At 36.1% G+C, this 12,991-nt stretch overlaps 1 protein-coding gene across 2 annotated transcripts in view; it reads right to left on the bottom strand.

Annotated features, from left to right (window-relative positions):
• Window positions 1-12,768, bottom strand: part of LDAH (lipid droplet associated hydrolase) — a 98,086-nt gene extending 85,318 nt beyond the window's left edge. For both annotated transcript variants that reach the window (XM_030858312.3, XM_030858311.3), the window contains exons 1-2: window positions 12,697-12,768; window positions 1,225-1,380 (exon numbers count right to left, since the gene is read on the bottom strand). In XM_030858312.3, the coding sequence (XP_030714172.1) occupies window positions 1,225-1,378 (154 nt within the window). In that variant the 5' untranslated portion in view covers window positions 1,379-1,380; window positions 12,697-12,768. The remainder of the gene's footprint in view (window positions 1-1,224; window positions 1,381-12,696) is intronic.
• Between the last annotated feature and the right edge of the window lie 223 nt (window positions 12,769-12,991).

Here is a 12,991-nt window from a genome sequence, read left to right as displayed (position 1 = left end):
CAAAGAAAAGATCTAAAATATTTTTTTGCTGGGGGAGGGGGGGAGCTTCACATACAAAAGATAAAAAATCAGAATAATATCAAGACTTCTCAAAAACAGTCTGAACCCTGGAAAACAATGAACATGCCCTCTAAATTCTAAGGAAACCACGATCTCCAACCTAGAACTCTAAGACATTTTCTGACATGCTAGAACTGTGAAAGATCACTTCCCATTCACCTCTTCTCAGGAAGCTCCTAGAAGGTATGCTCCACCAAAAACAAGGGAATAAACCCAGAAAAAAAAAAAATACGGGATCCAGGAAACAAGGAATCCAACCAGGAGAAAAGCGAAAGGAGTCCCCAGGATGGCCTGTGTAAGAAGCCTAGAGAGCAACCAGTCTGGACTGGAGCCGAAGAACACAGAGTTCTGGGAGGGACAGCCCCCCCAAAACAAAACAAAACAAAACAGAAACCCTATTACTCAAAAAATGAGAAGTTTTTTTCACTTCTGGAGAATAATTTTAGGATAAATTACCAATTGAAACATAGAAAACTAAGCAAATAAAAGGGACAACCATTAATCCAGGGAAAACAAACAAAAATGTACAAGAAAAGAAACCATAATACCCCATAGGCCTAGCTGTGTACATGAGATGATATAATATGATACATATTAACAGTTTCATTTTCAACCTTTAGGCTGATATATATACATATATATATATATATATATATACACACACACACACATACTTTTCAAGCTCATATTTTTAAAAACTGCTTCGAATACCTACAATCAAGCATCTTCCCCTAACATTCTATTGATACTGATCCAGCATAAATCACAAATGACCCAGTTGACAAATCCCAGAATAAATAAATGTTCTACCATAATCTTATAATCATCTTGAAATGAGACAGTAAAAATTATTTTAAAAACTATCAAAAAATATTATTTGATAAAGTTCTAATTATTCTAAATATTGTTAAGAAATTTTAAAAAGCAGATTATAAAACTACTTATGGTATACATTGTGATTTAAAAAATGTATATAATATATATACTATTAGTGCATAGATAACAAAGAAAACGTCCAGCCACTAAAGTATCAAGGGTGGTTGTTATCAATGGTTTGAGTGTATTTCCTTCTATAAGGATTTTTATATTTATCAAATTCTCTTAAAATCAGAAATAGTTACAAGTATCTGTGTACAGTCTTCTCATCCAGATTTTTAAACTTACCAGGAATAATGAAAATAAGCAGCTTAGGCCTGTTGGCAATTTGATCGCTAGTGAGGTCAGTCCAGGGCCCACACTTTAGAACCTGGGTTTCAATTCCACAACATAGAATGAATTCCTCGTGCACAGGAATTTCTTCCTTGATTTCTGAGTCCATTTCTAAATAAGGCAAGAAGAACAATATGAAGAGTCACTAAAATATAAAACTTTGAGCCAAAGACAATATTCGAGAATAAAAAAGACAAAATTCAATATACCTAGAAGGAAATGTCACAAAGAGATATGAGAGATATATGACTATTCAGCTATTCTAGATTACAGGATTGAAAAAAAAATTAAACCACAAGAGAAGAGAGAAAGAGGGGCATGTCTTTGGTGAAATTAAAGACTATAGAGGAGTGTGAATCAAAACAAAACTCCCACCACTCTCCTCTCCAGTCTAAATTGACAATATCCATGGCTAACTTCCACTTTCCCTCTGCTGGAATTCTTATATAGCTATATGCTCTACCAGTGAGAGAAGTCCCCCTACCTTCACCTGGTGAAAAAATACAGAGGCTATGGCTGCCCTTGTACTCTCTCAGATAGAACTGTAAAGAGGGACAGTGAACTCCTTGATGAGCTCTGAGTTTTCTCCTCTATTAATCCTCTCATCCCAAATTCTGTAAGTATATTTTTATACATTATTAAAGCATTATACCATTAAATTATGAAATGGATAGGTGGAAGAAAACAGAATATGAGATAACATCATGAACAATTTTCTGAATAATCAATATATGTGCAAAAATGCAGTCCCAAATTATTTATATTACCCCTCCTCCTCTGCCTTCCCTGTGTCTATCAATACGACCATGTCCCAAACTTTCATTGTTCTTTCTATCCTCCTCTTCAGCTATCCTCCTTTCATTCAGAGCCCTCTAGAGTCTAGATTATAAGTACCCCTAAAGCTTTTTCTCCTCTTTCCACTTTATGCCAAGCTTGTCCTCTGGTCTATCTTGTCCCTGCATTTCCTCAGTGTCTTCATGCTTTTCTGCTCCTATACCTTTGCTAATGGTTTTACTCTGCCACTGCTTCTGGAATGCTTTCCCCCTTGTGCAACTTATCAATTTATTGCCTCCAAATTCATCCTTCATTGCCTTCTCTGGAAAAATGGATCTGGGTCTTTTAAATATTTTTCCTCTGCCAACTGATATGATGTTAACCTTGAAGAGTGTGCTGAAAGAGAGACCCTGCAGGAAGAAGGATTTCTGCCCTGGTTTCAATGTACCCTCTCAGAAGATTTCTGGAGCACTTGTCCCCTCACCCCCGTGCTCAGGCTGTGAGGTCTCTCTAGAGCAGTGACTTCCAACCAGAGACAATTTTGCTCCCCGAAGACATATGGCAATAAATAAAAATAGTTTTCAATGTCACAACTTGGTATCAGGGGAGGTATTACTACCAGCATCTAGTGAGTAGAGGCCAGGGATGCGGCTAAGCATCCTACACTGCACAGGACAGCGCCCACAACAAAGAATCACTAGCCCAAAAGGTCAACAGTGCCAAGGCTGGAAAAATATCTGGAATGAAAACTTTTCACTTAAAAAGTGGGGACTCCTTTCAAAATTATATTAAAAATATACTGACTGACTAAATAAATAAAAGTATCATCTCACCTTTTCTTGTGGATTGATTTTTAGTTCATTTATAAATGTCACTGTAGCCCAATCTTTGAAACTATCACAAAATACAGTATATTTATAAAGGTCTTATGACATTTGTAAAGTGTTAGAAACAATATTAGATTTAACTGTTATACACAGTATTAAATTAGAGCACTGACAGAGAGAACACTGGCTAAATTTAAGATCTGCACCACAAGAGAATCCGAAGTTATTAACTGTATTCAACTCATAAATACTTAACTTCAAAGTAAATGACATCTTAGGAGTTTGATTAGCCACAAAGTTAATGAGAATGCAAGTAGATATGAAACTTAAACAGTCTATGAAAATTAGAAAACAAAAAAGCAACAACTCTAAAACACTTCAAGTAAAATACAGCTGAGAAACACTGAGTTAATGTATGTATTTGTAAAGCATCTTTTTATTTTACTTCATTCTTATGTTTCTGAATCTCACACAGCCAAATAAAAAAAGTAAAGAAAAGCTTTACTTTCTTCCTTACCTAAGAACCCAAGGTAATTCAATGCTGCCAACAGGAGGCAGGTTAAGACAGGACAATGTGTTCTAATATATATTATTAAAGGCTGATGGCCCCGCCTTCAGCTGCCACCTACAAGCAATTTTAATGATCAGTTTTGATAAGCAGCAAGACTTAGCCTGGATAAAAACCATGTGTACAGTGTAGATATAATCTGTACAACTTAGGCAATCCTTACTCAGCTAAGCATAGGTGTTCATCTGCTTATATTAATGGGTTTCTAACTTCTTTTAGAAAAGATTTTTTTTCCAATTAAATCTTATACAAACCTATACACAAAACTGAAAAGCAGCATTTGACCACTATAAATGAGTCCCTCACTCAGCTTTAGCATCCAAGTAATGTCTGCATTTTATTTTGGCTACTCAGAATTCTACTTTATCCATCATGTAAGAACTGCACATGATAAAAAAATTTTTTAAAGAACTCGTTGCAATGTCCAGGTAGTCTTCAATGAAACTACATTACATTTGAAAAAGAGATAGTAAGATACTTTTCTTTCAAAGTTAAAGCACAAACAAAATCTATAAATAACTTGTATTATTTATCATGTATATAAGGCAGATAAGAAGCTGCTGAAACTTCTTCAAATGACAAAAATTTTATATATATTATTATCAAATATAAATTGTGACCCGTGTTATTGTCCCACAGTTACACAAAGCAGAGCGTACACTCTGCATGTACTGCACTTTGGCAATTAATTAGTGGTATTCCTGGGCATAGTACTAAACCTACTTGTAAAGTATTTAGTGACTAGACAAGTGAGCATTAAATTTTTAAAGGCCCAGGGAAGAGATACAAAATTTGTAATTGTTATCAAAACACAATATAAGAAGTACAAATACATACAAAATTGGCAGCGGAAGCTTTATTCCAAGTTTTTTTTTTTTTAATTAGGCTGGTAGCAAACTTTGACACGCTGGTGATCTCTGTAGTATATTAAATGTTTGGTATATAATAGAAGTGAGTCTAGGAGTTGTTTTAAATTAGAGAGGCTTTTTTAGTTTAAAATGTACATTAGGGCTTCCCTGGTGGCGCAGTGGTTGAGAGTCCGCCTGCCAATGCAGGCGACACGGGTTCGTGCCCCGGTCTGGGAAGATCCCACATGCCGCGGAGCGGCTGGGCCCGTGAGCCATGGCCACTGAGCCTGCGCGTCCGGAGCCTGTGCTCCGCAACGGGAGAGGCCACAACAGTGAGAGGACCGCGTACCGCAAAAAAAAAAAAAAAAAAAAAACATTAAAATTAAGTTTGATCCTGAAGTGGGTAGGAAGGTGGGTGAAATAGGTGAAGGGGATTAAGAGGTACAAACCTCCGGTTATATAATAAATAAGTCACAGGGATGTAATATGCAGCATAAGAAATATGGTCAATAATATTGTAACAACATTGTATGGGGACATAAGTAAAAAGAGAAATAGACAAATCCACAAGCATAGTGAAAGATTCTAACACACCTCTTAGAATGATAGAATGAGCACAGAAAAAAATCAACAAAAATATATAAATTTTGATTGACATAATTAATATTTATGTTAACATAATCAACATAACTGACATATATAGAACTCTACACCAAATAAGTGCAAAATGCATATCCTTTTCAAGTGTACATGGAACATTTACCAAAACTGACCACATACTTGGCCATACAGCAAGACTCAACAAATTTCAAAGAACTGAAATAATATAGAGGATGTTCTCTAACCACAGTGGAATTAAGCCAAAAATAAATAACAAAAATAATAAGAAAATCTGCCAATTTTTGGAAATTAAGCAATATACTTCTAAATAACTGATGAGGGAAAGAAGAAATCACAATGCAATTTAGCATAGAATAATGAAACAAATAATGAAATATGATATATCAAAATGTATAGGATACAGACAAAGGCATGAATGCAAGAAAATTTAAAGTCTTAAAATACTTTCTAAAATATTTTCTAAACTAGTAGGAAAAAAAGGCTGGAAATCAAGGATCTAACTATCTATCTTAGGGAGTTAGAAAAACTAAATGAATCCAAATAAATAAAATAGAAAAAGTAAAATAACAAAAAATAGAAATTAATGGGATAGGAAAAGAAAGTTTACATTTGAAAAGATTAACAAAGCCAAAAGTTTGCTCTTTGAAAAGACCTATAAATAAATAAACAAATCCCTGAGAAGACACATTAAGGAAAAGGGCACAAATAACCAATATAAGAAGTGAAGAGAAGATATCACTCCAGATTTTATGGACATTAAAAAGATAATAAAAGAATATTATGAGGAACTTTATGCCAATAAATTTGATGTGGGCAAATTCTGAAACAAACACAAAAAGGCTAGAAACATCTTTATAGTCCTATATCCAGCAGACATTGAATTCATAACTCCTAGTCCAGATGAGAGTCAACATTTAAGGAAGAAATAATACCAATCTTACAGAGTTGGCCAGAGAACAGAAAAAGAGTGCCCATTTATCAACTCATTTTATGAGGCCAGTAAACCCTTGGTATAATACCTGACAAGGGCATTATAAGAAAGGAAACATATGGGACAACCTCTCTCAGAAACATAGATGCAAAAACTCTATTCAAAATATTAGGAGACCAAATTCAGTGATACATAAAGGGTACACACGACAACCAAATTGTGTATAGATCAGAAATGCAAGGTTGTTTAAACATTCAAAATGTAATCAATGTAACACATTAGTAGAATAAAGGAGAAAGATATATAATCATCTCAACCAACAGAAAATACACTTGATAAAATAAAATACAGCCACGAAAAACTCTTAAAAAAGAAGAAATAGAGGGATTATCTTTTACAGAATCTAAGAATCTATAAAAAACCTACAGCAAAAACAACAACAACAAAACCTACAGTAGATATTTTACTAAGGGTGAAATACTAAAGGTACCTCTGAGTTTGACATCAAGACAAGGAAGTCTGCTGTCAACACTTCTATTCTACAGTGTACTTGAGGTCTCTACCAATGTAATAAGACACAGAAGAGAAATAAATATATATAGATTGGATAGGAAGAAAGATAGCTGTCATTAGTCACAAACACCAAGATTATATACATTATATGGGTGTTCTAGTTATGCCTGCTGCATTATTCCAAAACTTGGTGGCTTAAAACAACCATTTTATTATACTCATGGATTCTGTGGGTCAGGAATTAAGAAAGGGCATAGCAAGAATAGCCTATCTCTAATCTGTAATATCTGGGGCCTTAGCTGAGGAGACTTTTTACTGTGGGCGGCGGGGGGGATTGCACCATTATGTTTATTAGAAGTTGGATTTCAATGTGTGCTCTAGACAGATTACAGAATAAATACCCACAACTTGAGAAAAGGAAGTCCACAATTCATACAAAGTGCTCACTACAGAAAGTTGCTGTGTCAAAATCCAGGCAAGGACCACACTCAGGGCAGCCCCTCCTCTCCCACTGCTCTCAACGAGGGCTGTACTATGGTTTTTAATTTTATTATTTCTTTTATTTATCTTTATTATTATTTGCTTCTCCTGTGGTCACTGGTGGGTGTGATATGTTCACTGGGGGCAAGAGTCTTCTGGAAGTGAGAGTCCTCTGGAAGTGAGAGTCCTCTGGAAGTATCTTTATTCACAAGTCTGATGACTGATGCTGCTTTCAGATAGGTTGCTGGCCAGGAATATCTATACATGTCCACTCTGTATGGTCTCTCCACATGGACTATTTTGGGCTTGTTCAGAGCATGAGAACTGGGTTCCAAGAGCAATTGTCTCAAGAGGAACAGACTGAAACTGCATCACCTTTTAAGACCTAGTCTCAGAAGTCACACAGCATTACTTGCATGTTAGCCACAAGCTCACCTATATGCAAGGGGAGCAAAATGGACCTCTCTAAATAAGGGAAGTATCATATCATATGAATAGTATGTGGTATGGGAGTTATTGTTGTGGCCAACTTTGGAAAACACAATCTGTCAAAATAGGTTAAACAAAGATTTTAGTTCTGCAGACGCTTTCAAATTATATTACTAAGAAGATTGTGAAAGACAGAGAAAACACAAGATTTCACTAGAGTTTGGAAGCTATCAAAATAACCTAAGCAAGAAATAAGGGCAAGAGTGGGAAAGGAGTGAATGAGAGACTGAAGTCTTGGTAATAATTCTGTAAGGGAATCCAGGGAAGGGAAAGTGACAAAGATGACTTGGATTCTGATGCTAAAGATGAGGGGAATGGAAACACTACAATCCTATCATCAGTAAGCGGTACCATTACTTTTAATTCTTGTAGTCTTTGGGTATAAAATATCTCACTCTTTAATTTGTATTGCTCTCACTTCTAGTATACTTGAATATCGTTTCATGTTTGCTGGCCTTCTGGACTTCCTTTTCTGTGAATTGTCTATTCATATCCTTTGCCTGACTTCTAAGTGGGTTATCATTTTCTTATTGGTTTGTGAGACAACTTCGTATATTGCTGATACTAACCCTTTTCTGGACTCCTATATTTAACATATAGCTTCCTAGATGTTTATTGTAATTTTTATTATTCTAGTTTTTACATTTTAACTTTTAAGCCATCTATATAAGAATTCAATTTTCTTTTTCTTACAATAGAGAGCTACTTGTGCTAATCCTATTTAATTTTTAAAAACCATCTTTTCCCCACCTTTTCATATATTAAATTTTCATACTTACTGGGAAATACGTTCTTAATCACAGTGCTATAATGTCAATGAATCTGGCAATTGGGTCCATGATTAATTTTTAATTATTTGGTAAGGGTAGAAATCGAACAAATAAAACCAAGAATCAACATTACCTAAATCTCAAGTATGGCCAGTGAAAGTTACCTGTTGTACTTAAAATCGTCAATGTTATTCAAGGGAAAAAGGGGGAAAGGAGGGAGCTTTCTGAATCTGGAACTATATCACAAAACTCCTTTAAAAGTTTTAGTAAGCAAATGTAAATTTTTCATTTCATTTTTCCTTCTTGGTTTCTTTTTTCTAGAATTCCAAAATTCCCACTCCACCTGCTAGTGGGATACTACAATTTGCCATTTACCAGGGCCTAAATTTCCTTCTTCATTTCCTTCCCCATTTCCCTTTTATTAGGTTTCTGATAAGAAATTAACTGAAACAAGGAGAGAAAAATTACATGTGTTCACTTTTCTTCTGCTAATTAAAGCAATAATTCTGCTGAGAAGATTAAAATCTTGAGTAAGATGATTAGTTTATATGCACAAATAATCCACAGCTATCATTAATTTTGCTCAGAAATTACAGGGATATTCAAAGTAATTATCCTTAAACAATAAAATACTTTATAAAAGTAAGAACCAAATGTAATTATAGAATTGAAAAATATAATACATTTCTAAAAACTTGGTGGATGGGTTCACTAGTAGAGTTAAATTGACAGAACAGGATCAGTGAACTTGTAGACACATCAATAGAATTTACTAAATCTAAACAAGACAAAAACAGACTTTTAAAAAAATGAGCAGGATCTCAGGGACTGGTAGGAAAATAACAAATGGCCCAACGTTTGTATAACCAGATTCCCAGGGAAATAGAAGAAAGAGTATGGGGCTGAAAATGTTATAAAAAACCTCTTTAATTTGGCAAAACACATAAAACCTACAGATTCAAGAAGCTGAGTTAACCCCAAATAGGATAAAACCAAAGAAATACAATACAAAGCATATCATAGTCAAACTTCAGAAAACTAAAAACAAAGAAAAAAATCTAAAAAGCAGCCAGAGAGAAATGACATATTACCTACAGGCGAACAATAATTTGACTGTCAGCAGATTTCTCATCAGAAACCAAGGAGGCTAGGAAGAAGTGGCGAACGTTTTTCAAGTGCGGAAGGAAAGTAACTCTCAACCTCAAATTCCTTACCAGAAAAAACTATCCTTACTGTCCATCAAGAATGAAGGAGAAATAAAGATATTCTCAAATGAAGAAAAACTAAAGGAATTTGTCACTAACGTATCTACCTCTCAAGTAAGATCTCTTAAAGGAAGTTCTCCAAACAGAAAGGAATAAGTGAATAAGGTTTAACTTCAGATAAAAAAGAACAATGGAATAGGTAAAAGCAGTGGTAAATATAATGGATTATGTTTCTCGTCATTAGCTTCTTCAATAATATTTCATGGTTCAAGCAAAAGTTTAATGTGGTATTCAGTGTATGTAGAGGAAATCTGATAATTATATTTAAAAAATGAAAAGGGTAAAAAGATGTAAATGTAAGTGAGTTTTCTACACTTCACTTAAGGCAGTAAAATGTCAATACGAAAGTAGGCTGTGTGATGTTATGTATATATACTGTCATACCTAGGGCAACCATGAAAAAAAGAAGTATACTAAGAGCTATACTCAAGAATGTAAATAAGTCAAATAAAATTCTAAAAAGCATTTAAGTAACCTACAAGGAGGCAAGAAAAGAGAAACAGAAAAATGATAACAGAGGAAACCAACAACAACAATAAATAATAAAATGCCTGAATTAAGCCTTAACATATCAATGATTATTTTAAATACAAATTGTCTAATTATACTGGTTAAAAGGCAGAGACTGGTAGAATGGATTTAAAAAGAAACATGACCTAACTATATGTTGCCTAAAAGAAACTCACTTCAAACATAATGACATTGGTAGGTTGCAAATAAAAGAATGGGAAAAGATATATCACGCTAATATTATTATTTTACAAAAGCAACAATGGCTATGCAACCAGCAGATAAAGTAGACTTTAAAGCAAAGAAAATTACTGAACAAGGACATTTCATAATGATAAGATTAATCCACCAAGAAGACATCCTAAATATATATGCACTGAACAACAGACATTCAAAATACAAAAATCAAATACCAATAGAGCTAAATGGAGAAACAGAAAATTCCACAATTATAGTTGGAAAGTTTTAGCAATGGAAACATCTACTAGACAGACAATCAATAATATATGGAAGAGCCTAACAATACCATCAACCAACAGGATATAATTGACATGCAATTGACATCCAACAACAGCAGAATACACATTCAAGTGCCCATGGAACATTCACCAAGATACACCTCATCATGAGCCATAAAACAAACGTAAATTTAAAAGAATTAAAATCATACAGCTTATGTTTCTGACCATTATGGAATAAAACTAGAAATCAGTAACAGAAAAGACAACAGGTAAATCTCCAAATACTTGGAAACCAAAGAGCACACTTCTAAATAATCCATGGGTCAAACAGGAAGTTGCAAAGGAAATTTTAAGAATACACAGAACTCAATGAAAATGAAAAGACAATACACCAAAATTTGTGAGATGCAACAAAAGCAATGCTGAGAGGGAAATTTATAGCACTATATGCTAGCATTAGAAACAAGAAAAGGTCTCAAATTAATAATCAAGAAAGTAGAAAAAAGAATAGCAGATTAAACCTAAAGCAAGCAGAAGAAAATGATGGAGCAAAAATCAATAAAATTGAAAACAGAAAAATTAAAGTGCTAGTTCTTTGAGAAAGATCAATAAAATCAATAAACCACCACTGAAAAAGAGAGAAGATGCAAATCACTAACATCAGGAATGAAACAGGGGTTATCACTAAAGACCCTACAGAATACTATTGCCCTGATACCAAAACTGGACAAAGACAGTACAAAAAAAGAAAACTACATGGGAATTTCCTGGCAGTCCAGTGGTTAGGACTTGGCACTTTCACTGCCTGTGCCTGGTTCAATCCCTGGTCCCTGGTCGGGGAACTAAGATCTCACAAGCCATGCGGTGTGGCCAAAAAACAAACAAAGAAACAAACCAAATAAACCCCCAAAACACAACTACACACCAATACCTCTCATATCTATACCTTAACAAAATATTAACAAATAGAATCTAGCAATGTATAAGAAGAATTATGTGGGATCTATTCCATGTATACTCAACATTCAAAAATCAATCAGTGAGTCCACCATATCAAGATGCTAAAGAAAAAACATATGATCACATGAATTAACTAAATGCACACCCTATGACACAATAATTGTACTATTGGGCATTTTTCCTAGAGAAATGAAAACATATTCACAGAAAAACCTTCAAGCAAAGATTCACAGCAGTTCTATTTGTAACAGCCCATAAGTGGATACTACGCAAATGTCCTTCAACAAGCGAATGGTAAAACCAACTGTGGTACAACCATACCATAGAATACTACTCAGCGATAAAAAGGAACAAACTATTGACACACTCAACAACTTGGATGCATCTTAAAGGAATTATGCAACCTGTCTCGTGTAGAAAAATAAAAAAAAACCAAGGGTGACAGTTTACAGTAAGGCCTATGTGTGGATGAAAAGCAGCATGAGCACTAGGTGTCTGCTGCAAAAAACTTCAAGAGAGCTGTGAAAGTCAGTGTACGGGTCATTCTTTAAGAGTTGATGTTTACTAAGTGCTTATTACACATAAAGCACTGTTCCAAGTGTTGTATGAATTATCTCAGTTAATAAAATAATCTTATCAAGTGGCTACTAATGTACCCCATTTTATACATGAGAAAAAATGAGACAGACTATTTCTGAAAAATACCATGATGCATGGCACTCAGTAGAGGCAACAAGGCCCGCAATTGTTTCTCCAAAATGCTGCACTCCAAATTCAAGGGAGCAAGCGCCGTTTTGACCTTGGCGCCACGGAGAAATATTACAGCAGCTAGAGTGAACCTCAAATAACTGGCTAGGGGAGTGTCAAGTTCAGAAATTGGTGCAAGAGTCAGTTCTCAAGGATACCTGGTGTAACAAATTTGGGAGAGGCGTGGGGGAGGAAGTTGATCCTGATGAGAAACTCGATTCCAAATCAAAAGAGCCCGTTAATGGACAAGGTTGGAAACTGAGACCCAGGGAGGGAAGAGAGTGACTTGCCCAGGGCTACAGGCTTGGTTGGTACAAGAACTCAGACCTTTGGAGTCCCCGGCCCAGACTCTAGTCACTTTTAGTCATTTCTGCCCTGCCAGTCGCCCAACGTCCTGGACCTTACCCCCCAGAGGACCCGCCATAAGACTCTCCACAGGCGGGCTACAGTTAGCAGAACAAATGGTACGTTCCCGCTGGGCAAGCAGCCAAAGGGGCTCCCGGCCAAAGTGGCCCCGAACCCCCGAGCGGTCGCAGCCGTTAGGCTAAGGACAGCACGGGCTCTGCGAGGAGCCACAGAGATGAAGGGTTCCAGCTCCCGCGTGCCTGCCCAGCCGTCCTTTCTCCTACAAAGTCACCCCGAGCGTGGGAGGCAGGTCCTCACCTGTCAGCCTAGAAAGCAGCTGGCTCTACCGTGGCCGTCTTGGTTAGGCGTCACCGGGACGGGAAGTCCCGCCTCCCTCTGACGTCACAGCGCCGCGCCGCGCCGCGCGCCGCTCGCCGCTCCCGGGAACTGGTTCCTTTACCAGACGTGGTGTGTTGGGGTTTGGAAGGTTCTTCACCCTGGGTTAGGCCCTGTGGCCCAGATCCAACGAGACCGCTGGGAAGCTGTCGCTACGCTGAAACTTTCTCTTCCCTTTCATATGAATTTCATCCGCCTTTTATTTTAGTCATCCTTG

The sequence above is a fragment of the Globicephala melas genome, chromosome 12 (genome assembly GCF_963455315.2).
Source record: "Globicephala melas chromosome 12, mGloMel1.2, whole genome shotgun sequence".
In the NCBI taxonomy this organism is placed as follows: Eukaryota; Metazoa; Chordata; class Mammalia; order Artiodactyla; family Delphinidae; genus Globicephala; species Globicephala melas.
This window is presented reverse-complemented; position numbering and strand designations above follow the sequence as displayed.